Source organism: Lutjanus erythropterus, chromosome 16 (genome assembly GCF_056507025.1).
Source record: "Lutjanus erythropterus isolate fLutEry1 chromosome 16, fLutEry1.hap2, whole genome shotgun sequence".
Lineage (NCBI taxonomy): Eukaryota > Metazoa > Chordata > Actinopteri > Lutjaniformes > Lutjanidae > Lutjanus > Lutjanus erythropterus.
The window spans coordinates 7153936-7174400 of NC_139332.1; the positions used below are offsets into that span (position 1 = coordinate 7153936).

General features: G+C 41.5%; 1 protein-coding gene across 2 annotated transcripts in view; it reads left to right on the plus strand.

Annotated features, from left to right (window-relative positions):
- hivep3a (HIVEP zinc finger 3a) overlaps positions 1-20465 on the plus strand; it is a 61589-nt gene that overhangs the window by 23683 nt on the left and 17441 nt on the right. The window contains exons 1-3 of one of the 2 annotated variants that reach the window (XM_084739141.1): positions 8304-8864; positions 13943-18190; positions 19861-20021. In XM_084739141.1, the coding sequence (XP_084595267.1) occupies positions 14315-18190; positions 19861-20021 (4037 nt within the window). In that variant the 5' untranslated portion in view covers positions 8304-8864; positions 13943-14314. Of the gene's footprint in view, positions 1-8303; positions 8865-13942; positions 18191-19860; positions 20022-20465 lie in introns of those variants that run through there. The other variant, XM_084739140.1, reaches the window with a different exon arrangement.

Here is a 20465-nt window from a genome sequence, read left to right on the forward strand (position 1 = left end):
TTATACATTTATTGACTCTTCAAAATTTATGCATAAACAGTCCAAGTTGGTGCAAAAAAAATTCACCAGAAGGCAGGAAATAGATTTTTGACACTCAAAATCTCATGTTGGATGACCCCTGTAGCCCTACCCCTGTAGGTCAAGCAGCTGTAAAGCAGCGAATAACCGTTCATGTATGTCTCTGTGATAAACACAGTTTCCTTAAATTCTTCACAATACAAGTTCCCCATTGATTGATAAAACAGCGACACAGAAGAGAAACTACATTTCAAAATAAATAGATTCTGTTAGAAGCTACAAAAGTACTGAAGGCTGAGAGTGTAAGAAGGGTCGTCACAGGTCTGCCATGGCTGGCAAGATGTCGCTGCAGCCCGCTTGGAGGCGGGTCGGGCCCGCTTTGCCCCCACTCCAGAGTAGGTCCGTCTCGGGCGCGGCTCAGCTTGAAATGCTGAAAGTAATAATTGAAATGCAATTCAGTGCAGTACGATGTGGCTCGGTGTGGCCGTAAGTGACGGTGGAAAAGGACCAATAGATCGCCCATTTGATATGTGTCCCCTGGGCATGAAAATCTGTCCCTTATTTTTCCACATTTGTCCTAATTGGACATGGAATCCGGGTGCTTGTCTTTAGTGTGGTACAGCGTAGTGCTAGTACTAGTACTAAACATAAGAGTAACAGCACACAATTTACATTGGAATTCATTGTCCTTAATTTTTGCTTCAGGCTAGCTAATAAAACCCTTAGTGGAGTGTGCGTGCATGCAAAATAACCTATAGGCCGACACAAATAACAGGTCAAAAATCTTCTTGTGGTTAACCTGGTTAATCTACAGCTGCAATGATTAATCAATGATTAATCGACAATTATATTAATGGCCAATTATTTTGATAATCTATTAATTGTTTTGAGGTTTTTTTTTTCAAAATTCTTTGATTTCAGCTTCTCAAATGTGAATATTTTGTGTGTCTTTAGTCCTCTATGACAATAAGCTGAATATGTTTGTGTTGTTGACAAAACAAGGCATTTGAGGACGTCACGCTGGGCTTGGGGAAACAGTGAACAACATTGTTCACCATTTTCTGACATTTTAAGGACTAAGCAACTAATTGATCAATCAAGAAAATAATCCAATTCGATAATGTAAATAATTGTTAGTTGCAGCCCTAGGTTAATCATTGACATCCCTAGTCTCAATGTTGTCTGGGAAGCTTTAGAAATGCCTACTTTAGATCATCCCAATTTATGGTCCCTAAGCTGAGATACTCAAGTGACGTCATTCCAGTAATGTTCTCACACAAGACACACAAACCAAGGAAAGAGACATTGGAAGTGCACACCACCAAAGTGAAAGCCGTCTTGAGCCTATAGCAGTGATGTATGAGTAGTAGAACAAGTGGTAGACGAGCATGTATTTAGTGTTTCTTCATCCAGCCAGAGGCAACAGCCTGATTTGCCCCCAGGCTTTTACTTGAATCCCACGCTCTGTTAGACTGAAGGTTATCTGTCCTGGCCTTTTCCTGCTAAAGTCTGCTGTAATGTAGATCACTGTTAGAGATTACGCAAATGATGAGATGGACGATGCAAAATGAAAACTCAAGGCTGAAGCACAGGGGAGGTAAAGCGCTTGACCTGTTTTAGGTGTTAACATCTATAAATGGTGATTTTTTTTTTTTTTAACATGCACACATGCTTTTGTCATGTTGCAATTTTACAGTAGTTCACACAATAGTCAGTGGTAAATAAACTATGGATTAAGTTGGCTCTCCTGCTGGTAATTATTATACAGTAAGTCCAAAAACTACAATACAAATAAACCCTTTCAATTTCAGGAAAGCATTGTTGTATGCATTTTCCTTTAAAAAGACCCTTTCTCCTCCACCACAGGTTTATGTCAGCTTTAGAAGAGAAATAAACGCTATTCTGCAAATAAAATGGTGGCTAAAGTGAAATTAGGCAGATTTACCCTCTGCATCTGCATCTTTAAAAATAGCCCATCTTTTCTATTCAGCAACTGCTAAATGTTAATGTATTGTATAGCTTGAGGTACAAAATGAATTCACAGTGTTGGGTCTGGCGAAAAAGAGGACAGCGTTGCGAGACCTTATCTTTTTGTTTGCATCCCCTCATTGTCCTACATTCCCAACAAAAAAAAAAAAAGAAATATTCCTGTTGAGGAAGAAATGTGTTTGGGAGCGTGATGTTCACACTGTGACAAGGCCGTCCAGACAAGCCCCAGCTGCACAGAGGCAAAGCTCCCCCGTGAAAGAGCTCAACACTGGCAGCTCTGTCACCTCCAGAAAGGCTGACGAGCAGAGTAAGACCGATTTACTGAGCCAATATTAGTCTTCATGTCATACTTAAATAATACGACAACAAACCAAAATATGATGAAAGCAAAAACCACCTGTATTTTCAGCCGATTTAGGCCTCAATAAACAGCAATTTGTCATAAATGGAAAGGTGTTAAGGATGTGTGAGAAACCTGAAAATATACTCCATCTTGCAATTCAGAAGGAGGGTTCCAAAACATAAGTTACTCTTTGACTGCCAAATATTCCTTGTAGGTGGCCACCAAGTTTTATCCCCATAGTGGAAGCCTTCACCAACACAATGTAACAGCTCCACAAACATCACAATTCAAACAGTACTTGTTGCTGGCTAGCTACTGATACATGGCTACTGAGCAATGTTTAGTAAGATTACCAAGCCTACTGAAACTGCTAATGCGATCTTTACAGAGGAACCAGAAACACAAAAGCCGGGCTATGAAAAATTGAAACAGCAACAAAAAGGAGTTTAAGAGGCTAGAATCTGACACATCTGAATACTTAATGTACTGCCGTGTGAGCCGCCAGTTTCCTCAACTAGCTGAGAAGTCTGGCTCGTTTTTCATAAGAAACAATGTCTTCAGGAAACACCTTATCATAAGTCATGGGAAAAGTGGACATCACAAGTTTCACGGTTCAGGAAGGCTGTTGCGCTAAAGGTGCACTGTGTAAGATTTAGGGGGATGTATTGGCAGAAATGGAATATAATATTCTTAAATATATTTTCATTGGTGTATAATCACCTGAAAATATGGATCATTGTGTTTTTGTTAACAGATCTGAGCAAGATGCAGACCACTGAAAGGTTTCATGTTGCCTGCAAGGCCATCATGGAAATACCAAAAATTAAAATTCAACAGCATTTTGCCTACCTGCCTGCTTAAGTGTTAATCAGACTTTTATTTTGAAAGGGGTCTGTGCTGTGTTCATAATGATGATGTCTTATTTTAATATGTGACTTGATTCACTCAATGCTGTACACCCATATTGTTTAAGTTGTTGTTCTTCTACTTTAGCTGCTACTATTGTTGCAACTTGTATGCAGCATCCATGGTACACTGTAAAAAAAATTCTAGTTTTGGACATTGTCAACAAAATATAAGCCCACAATTCATCACATGGCAATTCAGAAAGGGTGACCGACAGTAGAAGTGTTCTATATTGAACTCTTCTCACCATTCCATTATTAGAGATTTGGCCATTATTAGGACCTTATATCATTTGTGTCTGGCCCACGGCAGCCTCATCAATTTCTCATCTCATGTGTCCCCCCCATGAAAAATAATTGCCCACCCCTGCCTTAGAATGAGCGCTTTCTATTTATAGACCAAGCAGGTCCTCTTCCACGGAGGCGGCCATGTTGCACCACCATTTCTCTATAGCAGTTCAGAATGAACAAACCAACAAACAGTGGCTCGAGATACAGCCTTTCATTTTTGGCTCCATTTTCATGGCAGCCGTAGGTTCTCCTACATACATGGAAGGGGAGGGTGAAAGGTGTTTGTGATGTGCTAACTCACCACTAGATGCCATTAAATCCTACACACTGGTCCTTTAAATTCCTTTTTCTGCATTGTCCTTACATAAGTTCACATTTGGGCTACCAAAAACATACTTTGGCTACCAAATATGGCAGCTTGATGGCTTGTAGGGCTGGTGCTTAAAAAGTATTTGTTTCTGTTATGGCTACATGGTGTGTTGTGTTGTGTTCCAAACAAACATGTTTTCTTACATCTGGGAAAACAAGAATTGTAGGTCAGAACATCTCTGCAGCATTACAGTACTTCATTATAATGCTTTTTTGTCACAATTTTTTCCTTTATCAAAAAATGCAGCTTCTGCATTTTGCACTTGGCCATATTGCAAATTTGATAATATTTTGATTAATTGTGCACCTTTACCATCTGTCCCTGCAAAAGTCAAATGTTGGGTGTTTTGTACACCCTACTATTTGAATAATCAGGGATCTGAAGTGTTCATTCTGCAGCCTACTCAGGTCTTACCCTCATTACTTTATTGCAATGATTAAACTGTATTTATCTGTATCACTTTAGTCTATAGCAAAACATTTGCTCCTGGCCACTTCCACCATATCGTCAAGACCAGACAAGCATGTTGCATGTATTAGGGTACTGATAAAATATTAGTACCAGTGATGTTTGTAGACAGAGGAGCAGTTAGCTCGAAATTCAACACTGAACAGGGATTTTCAGCGTTCAGTAAATAGCAGTCTTGTCGAATATTATGAGGCAGTTCAAATTCAGAACAATACCCAACCGTGCCTCTGATATGATGAGTGTCGCAGCTATTAACCATGTTTATTTTTGCTCTCGTATCAAATGTAGACAGTTGAATCCATTGTGGGAACATTTTACCACCCAGAGTGGAAAGCAGAGTTGCCAGGTGTTGCTAAAAAAAACAAATAATTCTACAAACCAGAATTAGCAAATTTATGGACAAGCTATTGGCCACTAATCCAGACCACTAATCCACCCAGAGTTTGTGATAAATATCAAATTATACCCCGGATCTGTGCCGTGGTTAACAATGGACCAGAGTTGACTGCACTGAGCTCCTACTACAGGCCAGCACTTGTTATATAGTCTACACAGAGGACGTCACACAAAGAGCTAAACTGTTAAAGGACTGCAACTCAGAATTATTTTCATAGTCAGTGAAAAGTTATATTATTTTCTCGGTTAATCGATTAATATTTGTTTGGTATATTAAATGTCAGAAAATGTCAATCAGTGTTTCCTAAAGCTTAAGGCGACTCCCTCACTCCCTTTTGATCACGACCCAAAATATTCAGATTACTGTCATAGAAAAGAAACCAAAAAATATTCATAAAATATTCAAAAAGAAAATAAATGCAAAGCTTGCTGATCTCTCACTCTTGGTATAACATACATGAGAACGAATACACACATACAATGGTCTTGGTCAACAATGTAACAATCACAACAAAAACAACAACCAACCTGCGTCTGTGTGCGCAACCATCTTGCTATCTATAGCTTAAAGGCAATAAGGTAATATTAGCAACATTTACAGTATCAATAAAGCAAATAACATTAGATTACTTATCATAAGCACAAGAAAAACACTCAATTATTACTTTTATTTTACTTTTGGGTTTATCTTTTCAGCCATTAGTACCAACAGCTAGCTTGCTAGCATGCAAGCACACAGAAAATGCAGCTGTGGTCGACAATGACAACTTTTTCTTCTGTGATAAACCAACAAGAATGCAAGAGCAGCTGACAAATAAGTTTAAAAAAAACTCAAATACTTACTTGTCATGTGTTGTAATTTAAAGGTTTTGGATATTTGTTACGCAGGAAAAACCAGTCTTCTATAGGGTCAGCAATATATAGTAATTAGCTTTGGTTGCTAAAAGTAGACAGTGTAACATTAGCTGCTAACTGTAGCTAATGCAGGAACACTTACTGCTCTGACACAAATATTTCCTCAGCTGGCTAGAACATTAGCCACAGTCTGTTGTTGTGTTGGCTGTGGGTGTGAAGCTGGATAGTGCGTGACACGTTCATTTCCTATAACACAGACTGGTCAGCCTCCTGGTTGTAGTATCAGGTTGAAAATACCAGAAACTTTTGATAGCTATGATATTTCCCACAACAGGGTAAACACACGACGAAGCCTTCATCTCTGGCAGTCACATCCAGCTAAAATCCAATAGAGATATTTCAGCAAATTCAGATGAAATTTGTATCTCCACTTGCTAACAAACCACTGAAAGCATATTTTATGATCTGGTGACCACAGCGCTAGCTATAGGGCTAACTATCTTGGAGTAATGAACAGTCCCAACTCGTAAAAAAATCTGAATTTTCTTTTGTGTTTTGCAGTTCTCAAAATGCAATTTAGCAACAAACAATATTGTAGTTGTAGAACAAAATTTCAGAAAAGAAATCAAATAAATGCACGTTTCCATCCACCACTGGTGCCATCACACCATCGCAGAACAAGAGGACACAGTGAAAAGACATAATAAAAAAAAACTCAGTCAAAAGTCAACAGAATAAACTACGTGGAAACGTGATGGGAATATTACATTTGTTTGTTTCATGTATATGCCAGGATGTTGAGCATTTAAGTCACATAAAATGGTAAATATTTAATGACATACATGAAGTATGTCATAAAATATTTATTGTTTCATTGATGCAGAAACTTTTCCATCTCAGCCAAATATTTCTAATCTTTCATTTTTCCCCCCAAAATGTTTAAACTTAATGCATGAATTAAAAATGCATATATTAGTGTGTGTGTGTGTGTGTGTGTGTGTGTGTATTTTAGGTTTAAAGTACATTATATCCAAACTAATGATGGCAAACTGACTTCTCAAGCTTAAAAGATCTGTCATAGTTATTATATTAAATACATCCATCCACTAAATCCAGACATCTTTCCCATTCGCTGCAACCTATAATTGATTTGATTGATTAGCTGTCAACTTTTAAATAATTTACAAAACAAAAGAAAAATTCTCTGATTCCAGCTTTTTAAATGTGAATGTTTCCTGTTGTCTTTTGTCCTCAGTGACAGTAGACTGAGTATCTTTGGGTTGTGAACAAAACAGGACATTGAGGGTGTCATCATGGGCTTTGGGATACACCATTTTTCACCATTTTGCCATTGCAGTGCATGTTGTGATGCTTTTAGGCTTTTAGGAAACTTGTGGTTTTTTTGTATAATTCATTTAAAATCGGAGGCAGCTTGTTCTAGGGAAAACAAAAATGCACTGTTCTGAGTGCTCTAATTTTATAAAAAAAAAAAAAAAAGCCTCAGAATTAGAAATCTGCTTTATTGTAAATGAAGACGGGCACCAGTGGGGAATTTAACAAAGAAGCTGAATCTTTGAGAATCTCAAAACAGCACAAAATGCTAAACTAAAAGTGTATAGAGCATTGATGAATGTCAGTACCTATAACAAAAGTGAAAAAAAATGGTGCATAAAATAGTGACTGATAAAACAAAACATTGAGTCGGTTCATTGAGACATACACGTATTATGCTTGTGCGGGGGACTGCTGTGATTGGTGGAATTCGCAGGATGCAACAGTGATTCGTCAGATTTGCAGAAAAAAGTTGCAGAATTTGGACATAATTGCGAGGTCGCACAGAATTCACGGGGATTGGTTGAATTTGCGTGAATTGTTGCGATCGCAACATTGCAACATCCACAAGGGACTGATTGAGAAGGTAACGAACATATTAATCAAAAAAAAAAAAAAAAACAGCACTACATGGTTGTAGTTGACATGGGTCTAGCCTTTTTTGCCACAATATATTGTTTATTTTGGTTATTGTTCTCGTCATTGCCGGTCATTGTAATTTCTTTGTGTATTTCAGTTATAAGCTTCTTATTTTTATTCTTGTTTTTTAATCATATATTTATATATATATTTTTTTTATCACATCTGCCCTGCTGGCGCAAGATTAACCATAAAAGACAATGAAATCGTTAATCACAATTAAAATTAATTGTCAACTAAAATTCCACAACAGCCTAGTAATGTTCTAAATAAGAAATGGTCTATCAGCTGCCTTCATCCAGAAATGTCAGTATCAGAGCTGGCCCTCACATGCCATTTTCAGATTTGGAGCCTTATATTCACAAAGCCCCTCTGTTGCCTGGTGCAGGATGGACACCCTGGGCTCTCTTCCATTCCCCTTCTCAGCTTCCCCTTTTCACGCCCCGGCCAGATGAGCGGCTGACCGCCTGCCTTTATCCCACCGGCTGGTATTCCCTCAATGCTCCACATGTCTGCAAGCTTTCAGGCTGCTGGAAAAAAAAAAAGTCATTTGGCAGAACGGGGGGGGGACCCATGGCATAAAAGAGCAAGAGAGTGATGTCAGAGCTGCCTGGACTCATTTCAGCCGGACTCGGCGTGTGGACATTCTCCAGAGCAGCTCTTAAAAACTGGATCCCTGAGTCCCCCCGTCTCCCCCCACCTTTTTTTCTTTCCACGCGGGTCCTTATATGCTTTCAAATTTTCCAGGGCTTTCTCAGAATGCTGCACCAATAGCTCTCCACCTATGCTGGAAAAATGAGACCTGAATGGGGAAACTGTGTTTTAAAAATATGAAGTAACCCCCTCCGCCCGCTCTCCCCAGTCAAATTAAAAACACCGACCACTCACCCTGCCCCTCTACCTCTCACCGCTTTGCCAGCTGTGGAGCCCGACGCCGCTGCCAAAAGAAACACAAGCTTACGTCAACTTCCAAATAAGGAGCTGCTACTTCACTTTGACCTGAAAGAGAGACACAGAGAGGTGGAGATAGACAGGCGGAGAGTGTCCCCTCCTCCTCATTCATACGCATAATATACTCAGCTACCTGTTTGTCGGCCCAGTGCACGTAGAGCGGAGACTCGATTACCCCTCTCTCCACCGTCACTCTCATTCATCCTTTCTCTCTCCCTCTCCTTCCCTTCACCTCTCTCTGGCTCTCTCTGCTCTCCACGTCTCCAGTCATTCACAATCGGAGGACAGCACCACCTGCTACCACCAGGTAAAAAAAAAAAAAAAAAAAAAAGAGAAAAAAGCCATTGATATCCTCTTTGTCATCTGCAGCGATTTTGATGTGTGTGAGGTGATGCGAGTGACGTGATGTGATTTGTCTCCATTCAGGTCTTTGTTATTGCAAAAGGCTGCTGCTACATCAATGAGCCTGTGAGTGAGTGAGTGAGTGAGTGGTGGAAAAAAACAAGAATCATTTGTGGAGGAAACATTCTCGACGTTTGAAACGAGCTGAATATTTTGGCTGTTTTAAACAAATGCAGACAGTGCAGCTTCTGCAGTGAGGGTGTGTGTGTGTGAGTCTGTGTGTGAATGAAGGAGAGGGAGAGAGTGCATATAGTGAGTGGTCCGTGGGCTGTGTATGTATTCAAGCTCACAGCTCAGACTGGGAGTGAATGAGCTCCCTGTGTTGTGCATCCAACCTCCTGTGCTTGGCATGTCCTCCTGTGGACTGGGGAGCACTCCCGAGGTTCACACACACACACACACACACACACACACACACACACACACACACACACACACACACACACACACAAAAAGGAATGGCTGTGTGTGCACTGATTCCCAGAGGGCTCTCCTCTCCGTCCCCGGAGAGCGCCGCTATCAGGCTGCTGATGAAGCTGCGCTTTCTGACTTGACAGCATTGCTAACGCTCAGCTGACATTGTGTTTGGAAGACAACAACAGATGAGGACATTTGTTGCTTAGTTCAAAATGAGTCTGCAAGATGATGACTTAGGTTGACGGTGAAATAAGTATGCAAAGTGGCATGCTGTTTTCAGTCTGTTTCATCATCAATTAATTCCCACTTTTTGCCTCAAGATTTGGATGCTTTGATTGCCATTGTTCTACTTGGAACATAATTTTAGATATTGTATAAGAAACAGCTTATATTTTACATAATCTTTTTCACTTAAAATATCCCGGACATGTATCCATTGTTGTTATGACCCTGGCCTTCTTTAGGACAAGCTTTGTCCAGTTTTAGAATAATGTGGTTTAGTTTTTCATGGAGAATGGTCTGGTGTTCTCGGTCATCCCCATCTACAGCTTGCATTTTCCCCTCTGCTTCCTCCAGAAAGAATGGAGGAGTATCAGTGTAGTGTGAATCCAAGACTCCCAAAGTATTGATTTTCTTTGGAGATGTGTACCGTTCTCTCCTCAAAAAGCCGTAGCTTCTAGGAGGGAGGCACCTTCGCCTGCCTCGCTCTCTCTTCCCTCTCCCTCTCTCTGTAGTTGGTGAGGATGCTGGAAGATAAATTTAGCCCTCCAGCTCTCCTTCCATCTGCTACCACATGGTTTAGGGCCGTTACCATAGGAACCACCGCTGGGTGCCCATTAGTGTGAGAAGAGGAAATTGACAAGATTTTTAAAAAGCCATTTATACAATATTCTCTTTCTCTGTGGTGTGTGTGAATGGACGCAGCATTTCACAAATTTATTTATATATAAGAGTTTTGTTTTATTTTTACTGTACTTCAGGTGGCATGTTTCAGTACCTGCAGATTTTGAGCACACTGTAATTCTAAGTGTAAGCTCATGCTGCAAATATGTACATTGCAACCATTAGCTATCGGAAAACGTTTTTTATATTACATCATATACTGTAGTATCCCCTTCACAGATTTTTGGGTTGTGCACACATTGCTCATATCCTGCCTTATGCCTCACTAAAGAAGTTGGCGATGTTCATGACAGATGTTAGCAGGAAAAGCCCAGGTGTGATAAGTAAAAATGAATGCTACATTGCATTGAGATGTGCCAGTTCCTTGAACTGAACCCTGACTCACTAGTTTGGCTTACTGGAACACACAAATGGAACAAAGCCATGAGTTGTATAAGATCTGGCAAAATGTCTGTGAAGAAAAAGGCCTATTGTTTTGGGGTTGGGTTTTTGTTTTTTTTTTTGTTTTTTTTTTGAGAGGACATCCGATGGTGTTTAAAAGAGCTTTCTACCCATTAAGCATTGTACACCTATAACATAGTCAGACTCATGGTGGACATTTAAAAAAAAAAAAAAAAAAGATCTAAATTGATGCAGAAGAAACAGATATATCGACATGCATTTCTTGCCAAAACCTGGCCTACACTACCCACAATGCAACTTCAGTGCTGACAGGTCTTTCGAATGCTGCCTTCAAATGGAAGTCGTGAGCTTGTGGTTATGACATGGGAAGTCATGTACACAGTATACTTAGCACTCAAGTGGGGCTGGACAATATGGACAAAATCAAATATCAATATTTTTGACCAAATACCTCAATGTCAGTATTTATCAATATTGTGACTTTGAATCTTGTAGGGGTGATTGTTGGTGTTTTGACAAAACATTAACACAGTGGTATTTCTAATAATCATCAATAATGTGGATATAATGACTAAGTGGGTAAAAGCAAATAATGGAATACTTCAAATAGATATATCATAAAAACACCGCTGCTTGGCAACTTCGACATCTATGTCAAAACAGTGAGTATAGATGGCAGCGAGGCTAACAATTTAACATGCCAGCAAATGTGGAACGAACGTATTTCCACTTTGGAGGTCATGAACACCATGAGTGAGGCGTTCATATGACTTTTTCTTGTGAAGACGGAGAACAATTTGAGAGCAGTTGTGTTATGCTAGTAGCAGCTAATGTAGCTTTGAGCCGCTAGTCTCGAGCAGAGATGAGGGGTGTGCTCTGGTAAGTGAGTTCTGGTAAGCTCCCTTCTCTCCAATCTAAGAACCCATCAGCTTTAGATTTAGCCTCTAGGGGCAAGATTTGCAGTGTAGCTAACATATATTAGGACTTCTGTGCGCTGGTCATTGTTTACCCAATTAGCAACTTGAGTTGTGAGAATGGAGTAGGAGGCTAAACTCTACAAATATTTATCTGCATTTGAATGTAGATATATTTTTAAAAAAGCTAAATCGTCAGACTATTACATGTTTAGGCTAGTGCATTCTGCTTCTTTTGCTGTTTTGACTGTTTACCTGTATGTAATCAAAGCCTGCTCAAATGATACTGGTCGATACTATTCTACTACAAACAGAAACGAGAACACTTCCAATGCCAACATCTTATCCCTTGCCTACAGATTCTGAATTAATATGCAGATATCTGTTCATAGAGGTTCTAACTCTACACCCCCAGATTGTTTTCATTTTCAAACATGTAGTCTTCAGACCCAGCCAACCCTGACCCAAGTGAGTCAAGTGACCACTTGAGGCAATCAGATTTCGCACAGCTTCTTAGTCACAAAAGGCTTAACACAACTTTTTTTCCACAATGCAGTAGTACTCCACAACCTTTAACAGACGATGATGTGTAACATCAGTGGTGTTTCCATTTAGGAGGAGGCCTATTGAGACCTATAGAAAGATTCAGTTCTTACACCTAGACGTGTGTTTTCTAGCAGAGCCATGCAACGGTTCACCCAGAGAGAATAACCACGGCTAAGAGCCAAGGACGGGGGGAAAACAGGATCCGTGTGGAGAGAAGGGTTGAAGGAGAAAAAAAAAACAAACTGCCTGCAAGGTTCATTTGCACCATGAGAGGTGCAAATGAACAGTCTTATGTTAACACTGGAGCAAGTGTAAATGAGCAGATGCGTTGCATGATTTTAAAAATGGCACTTTCTTTTTGGTGCCAGTTCTGTACTGCAAGTGCTTCGTCTGAACTTTATTTCACTCCAGTCATTGTCACCCTCATGCAGAGTCTCACAGTCTGAGCTCTGAGGCGTTATTTTCAGTAAGACGACTGAGTCTCTGACTCTCCTCCAAAAGCTCTTAGTCCAGTTCCACTACCTGTCTGACCTACATTTTCCATTTACTAGTCTCACTGCAGGAGATTTAGTCCTCAGACATCTGAATGGTCTTCTGCAAAGAACAGATATAATATACCTGCACCTGATTTCGTTATAAGGAAAAGTAATGTTGGTGTTAAATTCTCCAATAGTGGCATGTATACTCTTCCCACAAGTTAAACCAAAGATGGTTATCAACCTGTTATCAGTAATTTGGACATAATCCAGCAGCTTTGCCGTCTTCCACCAGAACGTGGGTGTAGAAACCAGCTGGTCAGTGCGTGGGATGCCTTGTTTACTGTTTCAGTATGCTGGCACAAAAAAACATTGGGAGTTTTCTTCAGTATCTCCACTGAGTCACCTTGTCTATGTACTCACAGCTAACAGCCAGCCCTTGCCTTCATTTGGCTTGGCCCTTTTCAGTATCTAAAATCATAGTTAATCAGGTACAACTGCCCATACACTATAAAGAAAAGAAGCAGGTAGAGGCGTTCACTCTGTACTGTGGTACTGTCTGATGATCATGATTTGGAAAGAAGTGTGGTCTGATGCTGGACGACACAACATGTCAAATATGCAGCATTAATTAGAGCATCTTGAGACACTCTGCCAGGTTCACATGCCACAGTTCCTTAGTTAATCCCAGTGTAATTAATTATGCAAAGAAAACTTCAAGCAAAGCAGTTTCATGAAGACCAAAAAAGAAAAAGATGCTTGTATGGGAACAAATTTTAATACAAATAACACTCCTTAACTTGCATCTTGTTTTATCTTGTGAAAATGACAAACTCTTCATTGGGTATAATTTCTTTTGCTGTGTCTTGCAGCAGGGAGATCTGACTCATTTTATAGGAGTAGGTGGGATACGCGATACCATCCAACAGCAGAAAGATATTGTGGTCCACAGTTTTGAAATAAGTAATGCATGGTTGATTAGAAATAATTGAAGACCATGACAAATTCAGATTATGCTGTTATTGGAATGTTTCAGTCACATTCATTGAATGTATTGCCTCTCTCTGCGAATCTTAGCAGAATCATCATTTTTACTTGCTGCATGCTGATATATTTTTATACAGAAATATTACATAAACCATTCTAATTTAAAAGTATTCAGCAGCCAGAGGAAAGTGAAAGCTGAATGTTATGACACATACAGTGCTTATGTAACACATGAAACATAAATATCCGCATTGGCAAGCGGAGGGTCAGAGGCTTTTCTGTGTCTCGAAGTTGAATTGTATGCACTATTCTATATAATGAGTTGTTTTTCTTCATAGGTCTTTATGTTGAGAAGACAGAAGAATCATATTTTCAGCAGAGTCAAGTGAGCAGCAGAGTGTGTGGCGGCAAGTCTGGCTGAGAGCTTCATGATGGGATACTTTAGGTCAGCATGGCAGAGGACTTCCTCCACAGCACCTGACATATCACAGCTGCATTCTTTGATGCCGCCGTTCTACACGCTGTCAAGCAATAAAGTTTAAGCAAAACAAGCAAAAATTATGATGTCTGACAGTCAACTAAAGTGGATGCAATTTGATAGAATTCACTCGCATTAAAGCCATTATCCAGTTAATGATTTATCTTGAACTCTGTAGCCTGGCACAGGCAGACACATCCCACTTGTCTACCTGAGGCCTTCCTCCCATTTTATGGAGGCCTTGCATAGTCGCCTGACGACTGGGGAGCAGTCCGGAGGTCAAGAGCATTGTCAAGCAGAGTCTCATCGCCGAGGCCCACAGCCTAAGTCTCCCTCCCAGCCCCATCAGGAACAGCAAACTGGCTCCCCGAAGCCCCATGGCACGCCACAGCAACCCAAACAGACCAGAAGACAGCATCCTGAACGTAAACGTCTCAGGCACCAGCGGCAGAGCATTGATTCAGATACTGCGCCGGAACACAAACATGAGGCGACAACAACAACAACAAAATCAACCACAGTTTCTACTTTATCACCAGGAGTCCCAACTTCCTCAGCAGGTGGCCCCACCCAGTCTAAACCAGAAACCCAAGAGGGCACCCCAAAACAGAAACGTGAGCGTAAGCCTCAGAGACCAGGCAAATATGTCTGCACTTACTGTGGCCGTGCATGTGCAAAGCCCAGCGTCCTGCAGAAACATATTCGCTCCCACACAGGTGAAAGACCCTATCCCTGTGCCCCATGTGGATTCTCTTTTAAGACCAAGAGTAACTTGTACAAACACCGCAAATCGCATACACACAGGGTGAAGGCAGGTCTGGCGCTTGGGGAACCGAAATCTTTAGAGGAGCAGGTCACTGAATCAGAGGATGAAACCAGGCAGTTATCATCAGCATCTTCACTCACAGAAAGGCAAAGCAGCGTTGCCTCAATCAAGAGTCACGAAACAGACAGGGCCAAAGATTGCACTGGAGGAAACGATGATTCCTATGCAGTGAAAAAGAGACTGGCCCTGCGTCTGAGTAGAGGAAAACATGGTCCTCGAGACTCATCTGACGAAAAGGCCTCACCTCTAATTTTAGGGAGTAAAGGCAGCACAGAATCTGGCTATTTCTCTCGCTCTGAAAGTACAGAGCAGTCACAGGACAGCCCCCCGAACACAAGTGCCAAAAGCTACGCAGAGATCATCCTCGGCAAGTATGGACGCCTCGGACACCTGCAGAGGATGCCTCGGCACCAAAACCAGCAGCCCTCTGGTCAGGAGGACAAAAGCATCCCATTCACAGTCCCCAAGAAGCAGGTCATTGACCATATCACCAAACTCATCACTATCAACGAGGCAGTGGTGGACACTAGTAAAATTGACAGCGTAAAACCCAGGAGATTCTCACTCTCCAGAAAGAATAGTTCAGAGTCTCAAAAGACTTCGACTATGAAAGAACCACTTATTCATAGCCCTAAAGCTGGAGATCTGGGCTATAAAAACAGTGGCTCCATCACCATGGGAGTTCCATGTGAAAAATTTCAACAGCCATCCCTAAATGTGGAGCAGCCAGCTGGCCAAACATCAGCCACACTGGTGAGAAGTCAGTCGATGCCATCTGCAGCTAGTTCATTTGACGCCTCCAGTGGTGGCCCCAGTAAATTCCGCCTAAGTCAGTCCTTTGATGAACGGCAGCCCTCTGAAAGGCAGGCATCCCGTCGTTACGGGATGCTACGACGGCAGCCAGCTATTGAAATCCCACTTGGTGCTGAATTTACGAAAGAAGAGCATGAGGGTTCTCATTCATTTTACCCTGACAGCATAACCACTGTGCCTGACCACAAGCAAAGTCAACCCCAGCCATACGAGTGTGAGGCCTGTGGCACTGGGTGCAAAGACTGGGAAGGTTATAAGAAACACAAGCAAAGCCTGTGCTTAGCACATCATCCCAGAAATGAGGTGGTAATTAGTCAAATGGAGTGCTCACAGTTAATTAACCATGCAGTGAGAGCAGGAGCTTCAGCAATGCGTAAGAGAAGGAAAGAGGAGAGTTTTGAATTTGACGACCCCTCTTCTCCTTCATTACCGTCTCCTGCCCTCTTTTCAGGACAGTGTAAAGATGAAAGCAATGTAGTTTATGAGGGGCCTAGAAGACCTACGCTGCAAACCTGTTCAGTCATTCAACATACTAGTTCATTTGAAAAACAAGAATCTTTGTGCTGTGATAATCAAGGCACTGAGGCAACAAAAAACTCTCCACCTCATGAAGAATATCAACTGGTGCCCCAGAAACAACCCCAACAGGAGCCGATAAAACTAACAAACCGAAAGCTTGTCCGTCAACACAATGTGCAGGTTCCAGAAATACTGGTCACAGAGGATTCCAACATGAGCACAGGGTCCTCAGTAGAGCCAGTCTCCACAGCAAAACATTCAGAGAAGCCTGATGAATTTCAGTGGCCACAGAGAAGCCCCTCTCTGGCCCAGCTTCCTATTGAAAAGCTTCCTCCAAAGAAGAAGCGCTTACGTCTAGCTGAGGCAGCCCAGTCCTCTGGGGATTCAAGTTTTGACTCTATATCCCTGCCCCGCAGCCCTAGTCAGGACAGCAGTGCATCATATGCATCCAGCCGTTCCACATCCTTCGAAGAATCAAACAGACCAGACATGGAGATAACAACATCGACACCACTGAGGAAATCTAGAGCTCCTCACATGTTGACAGTGCCTGGGGTGCATCAGCATCGAGAGATGAGGCGCTCGGCCTCTGAGCAGGCGCCTCATGACCCACAACCAAGTGTCCTAATGTCTGAGACCCGCAGTAAGTCTTTTGACTACAGTTGTCTGTCCCCTGAGCGTTCTGCAATTGGCTGGAGGGAAAGAAGAAAATGTCTCCTTTTGAGACACACTGCTGTCAGAGATCCAGACGAGGAGGAGGAGGAGCAGTGTATCGTGCCGAGCCGTAGTCCTGAGCATGTCAGCTCAAGCACATCTTGTCAAGCAAGCCCAACGTCTGTGTACTGCAGTAGGCCTCCTTCTTCCCCTTTATCAGGTGACACGGTCTTACATAATCCAGGCAGATTACAATCTAAAGAGATCTTCTCTCAGTGGAAACTTAGTCAGAATATTCAGTTGACAGGCAGCACAGAAGCCTCCCTCACTCACTGCCCATCCGTGGAACCTATAAAAGAGGAGGCCTCACACATCCATACAGGGCAACCCCCTCCTCAGACACCACAACTCTATCCTATACATGGACCATCAGGGGCAGCCAGAGCACGCTACCTCCCCATGTCTACAGGGCTGAAACTAGAGATTCCCTTAGTACACGACGAGCATTCAGAGGTCCGAGTGAGTCACTCCCACATTCAGCACTCCATCCCTCACATCACTTCCAGTCTGGAATTACTGAGGCCAGCCACATCTCCAGCAGTAGCAGTGCGTCTCCAAACAGACACCCTCACCCTAGCATGTGCCATATACACCACACTGTCTCAGTCCACCTCCCCCAGGCCCCAAGAAAAGGCTGATGCTGTTTCACATAATATAAGCATCCCAACAGCTGAATACAGAGACCATAGGAACACAATTCCAGATGTTCAGTTTTGGTCTGATGATGGCTTGAGGATATCAGGCTCAGGGGGCAACAAGCGCATGCTTTCCCCTTCAAACAGCATAGAGATCCTCCCTGAGTCACAGCAGCAGCAGAAACGAGTTAAAGAGGAAGAGGACAGGGAGGTGGGATGTGTTGACAAGCCATCGGTGGACACATGCAATCAGGAACTGAAAGGGGAGAATCAGTCATGTCTACCCAGGGTTTGTCCTCCCGTCACACACGTAGGACCATCATTCCCTAGTCTGCTGTCCAACACCTGTAACAGCTGGTGCTATTTGAACTACATTAAACCAAACCCTTCAACACTGGATGAACAGAAACCCTCAGTGTATTCATCGTGGTCCACCAGTGGCTATGACCCCAACCCACCCGGCCTCTCCAGCAAGACTGCTCTGTCTCTGCTGCACTGTAAGCAGAGGCTCAGTCCATCCATCTACACAGTCTCCCCCATGTCAGTCAGGACAGCTGAGTCAATGGAGCAAGAGGACAACAAAAGACCATGCTCCACTGAGGTAATTACAGCACTAATTGCTGTTTACTATTGTCTGTAAATCTGTAAGATACCACTGTATGTGAAATCACCACCACGCAAGAATTTCTGGGAATTTCAAATTTATTAGACTGATCGACATGTAGAAAGACACAGAAGTCAGAGAGAGGGTAGATGACTTAGAATAAACAGTGCAAGTCAAGTCTGAACCCAAGATACTATATTTATATGTTTGTGCTCAAAGTTTAGGAATCCTGTAGACCTGTTCAGGTTAAATTGATTTAGGCAAGACACTACTGTCAAAAATATGTTTATTATGTCTATTTCTCTCCCATTACATGTAGGGATGTAACTGAGAGTTATTTTCATTTGTTTATTTTCAAAATTAATAAAAATACCAAAAGATTGTGAAAAATGCTCATCACAGTTTCCCAGAGTCTTCAAAAAGCTTCCTTTGTCCAAACAACACTCCAGAATCCTAAGACTCTTCGTTTATTTCTGTCAAAAATGACAAAGAAAAGCAGCAAATGCTTACATTTAAGAAGCTGGAAACAGCAACTGTCTGACATTTTTGCTTGAAAAATGACTGAAAAGATTAATCGATTATACAAAATACACTTTTTCTGTTTTCACCCCTATAGTCCTCCTAACTCCAACAAATGTTAACATTAGATAATGCCTCATTTGTATATTTAAATCTAAAATTTCAGAAAACTTGTAGCATAAAAAATGTTGTAATGTAAATAATCAACTGGGAAAGTTGTATCCTGATATCCATTATTAAAAACCTTACTCACCTGTAGTGCCTCCAAAATATATGAATTTCACAATACATATCTTTAAGGGCTGGTTTCTCACAATGAGTTTTTTCTCGTAGCTGCTCTGAACTGGAAAACTCTTCTTCAGTAGCACATGCATATACCAGACTTTCCAGTTTTATTCCTATGTTTTTAAGGTTTTTACAGAAGAGTTTGTTCATATATCATTCATGGCAACAAAATGAAATGAATAAAAAATTAATTTTGAAACTGTGTTCAGAAATACATACAAATGAGCATACATTTAAGTACATAATGACTCATTTTCGTATTGAAACTTAAGATTTCAGAGAACTTTTAGTCCAAAAAAATAATTGCCTTTATGTAAGAAACAACGTTTCATGGTGATAATATTTTACCTGTAGTGTTCCCCCCTTAAAGGGGTAGTTCACCCAAAAATGAAAATTCAGTCATTATCTACTCACCCTCATGCTGATTAAAGGTCAGGTTTAGTTTTTTAGTCCACAAAACACTGCTGGAGTTTCACAGGAAAACAGTGTTTCAAGTAAACTTGGCATGTCAGGGCTTTAGGAGACTTGAATTCTGAGCAGTATGGAGGCATTTTAAGTTTTGTTTTTTTTCTTTTCTTTTTTTCCATCTGAAAACTGGTCACCATTCACTTAACTTGCAATTTTTGCAAAAACGCAAGGAAGATACTTTACTAACTTTGTTGTAACTTTTCCAGCACTAAATTAACGTTGATGACCCTGGCATAAAAATCTTAACGATGATACCCAAAGGAAAAATAAATAAATAAATATGTGCTTTAATAAATGCTATTAAACACAACGTTCAACGAGAATTCCCAATTCTTGTCTCCCTGGGCATGCTGGAGCAGAGTTGGTGAATTTGCCCATGTCTCTTTCGAGTGTAGGTCTACAACAGCCAGTCGTACTGCAGAGACCACGAGGGAGTGGGGAAGGGACAGCAGTCAGCAGATGACAACCGGCCGAACAGGAAAGAGGAGAGGGAGGAAGAGAAGAAGAGGGAGGAGAAAGTGAAGTCATGCTCCAGAAATAAACAACCTGAGAGAGGGTGAGTGTGATCATACGACCTCTCAGCACTGTGTAAGATGCTGTGTAACGTTCACTGGTGACGTATTGTCTATATTTACAGTACAGTGTTAAACGTGATGTCCCTCATTGCTTACAACGTTGAGGGCTTGCATCACATATTGTGGCATGTTGTGGAAACTGTTGTCTGTCCACCATGTTGGAGAGGCCAAGGGTTGGCTGTCTGCACCAACAGAGCCCGTCTGTTGAGGGGCTGAAGCCAGGAAACTACCTAGCTTCCTTTGCGCCTGCAGAGATTCATTTACACCAACCCTCCAGCCATTCACATGAAGCGGCAGCACAGGTCATTCTCTGACACTGACGTAAAATATACAGTATGTACATGTGCACACATGATGTTGATCATTAAAGGGTGCCTACTATACTGAATGGAACTAGAAGAATGCTCAGGAACATGTAGAGGATT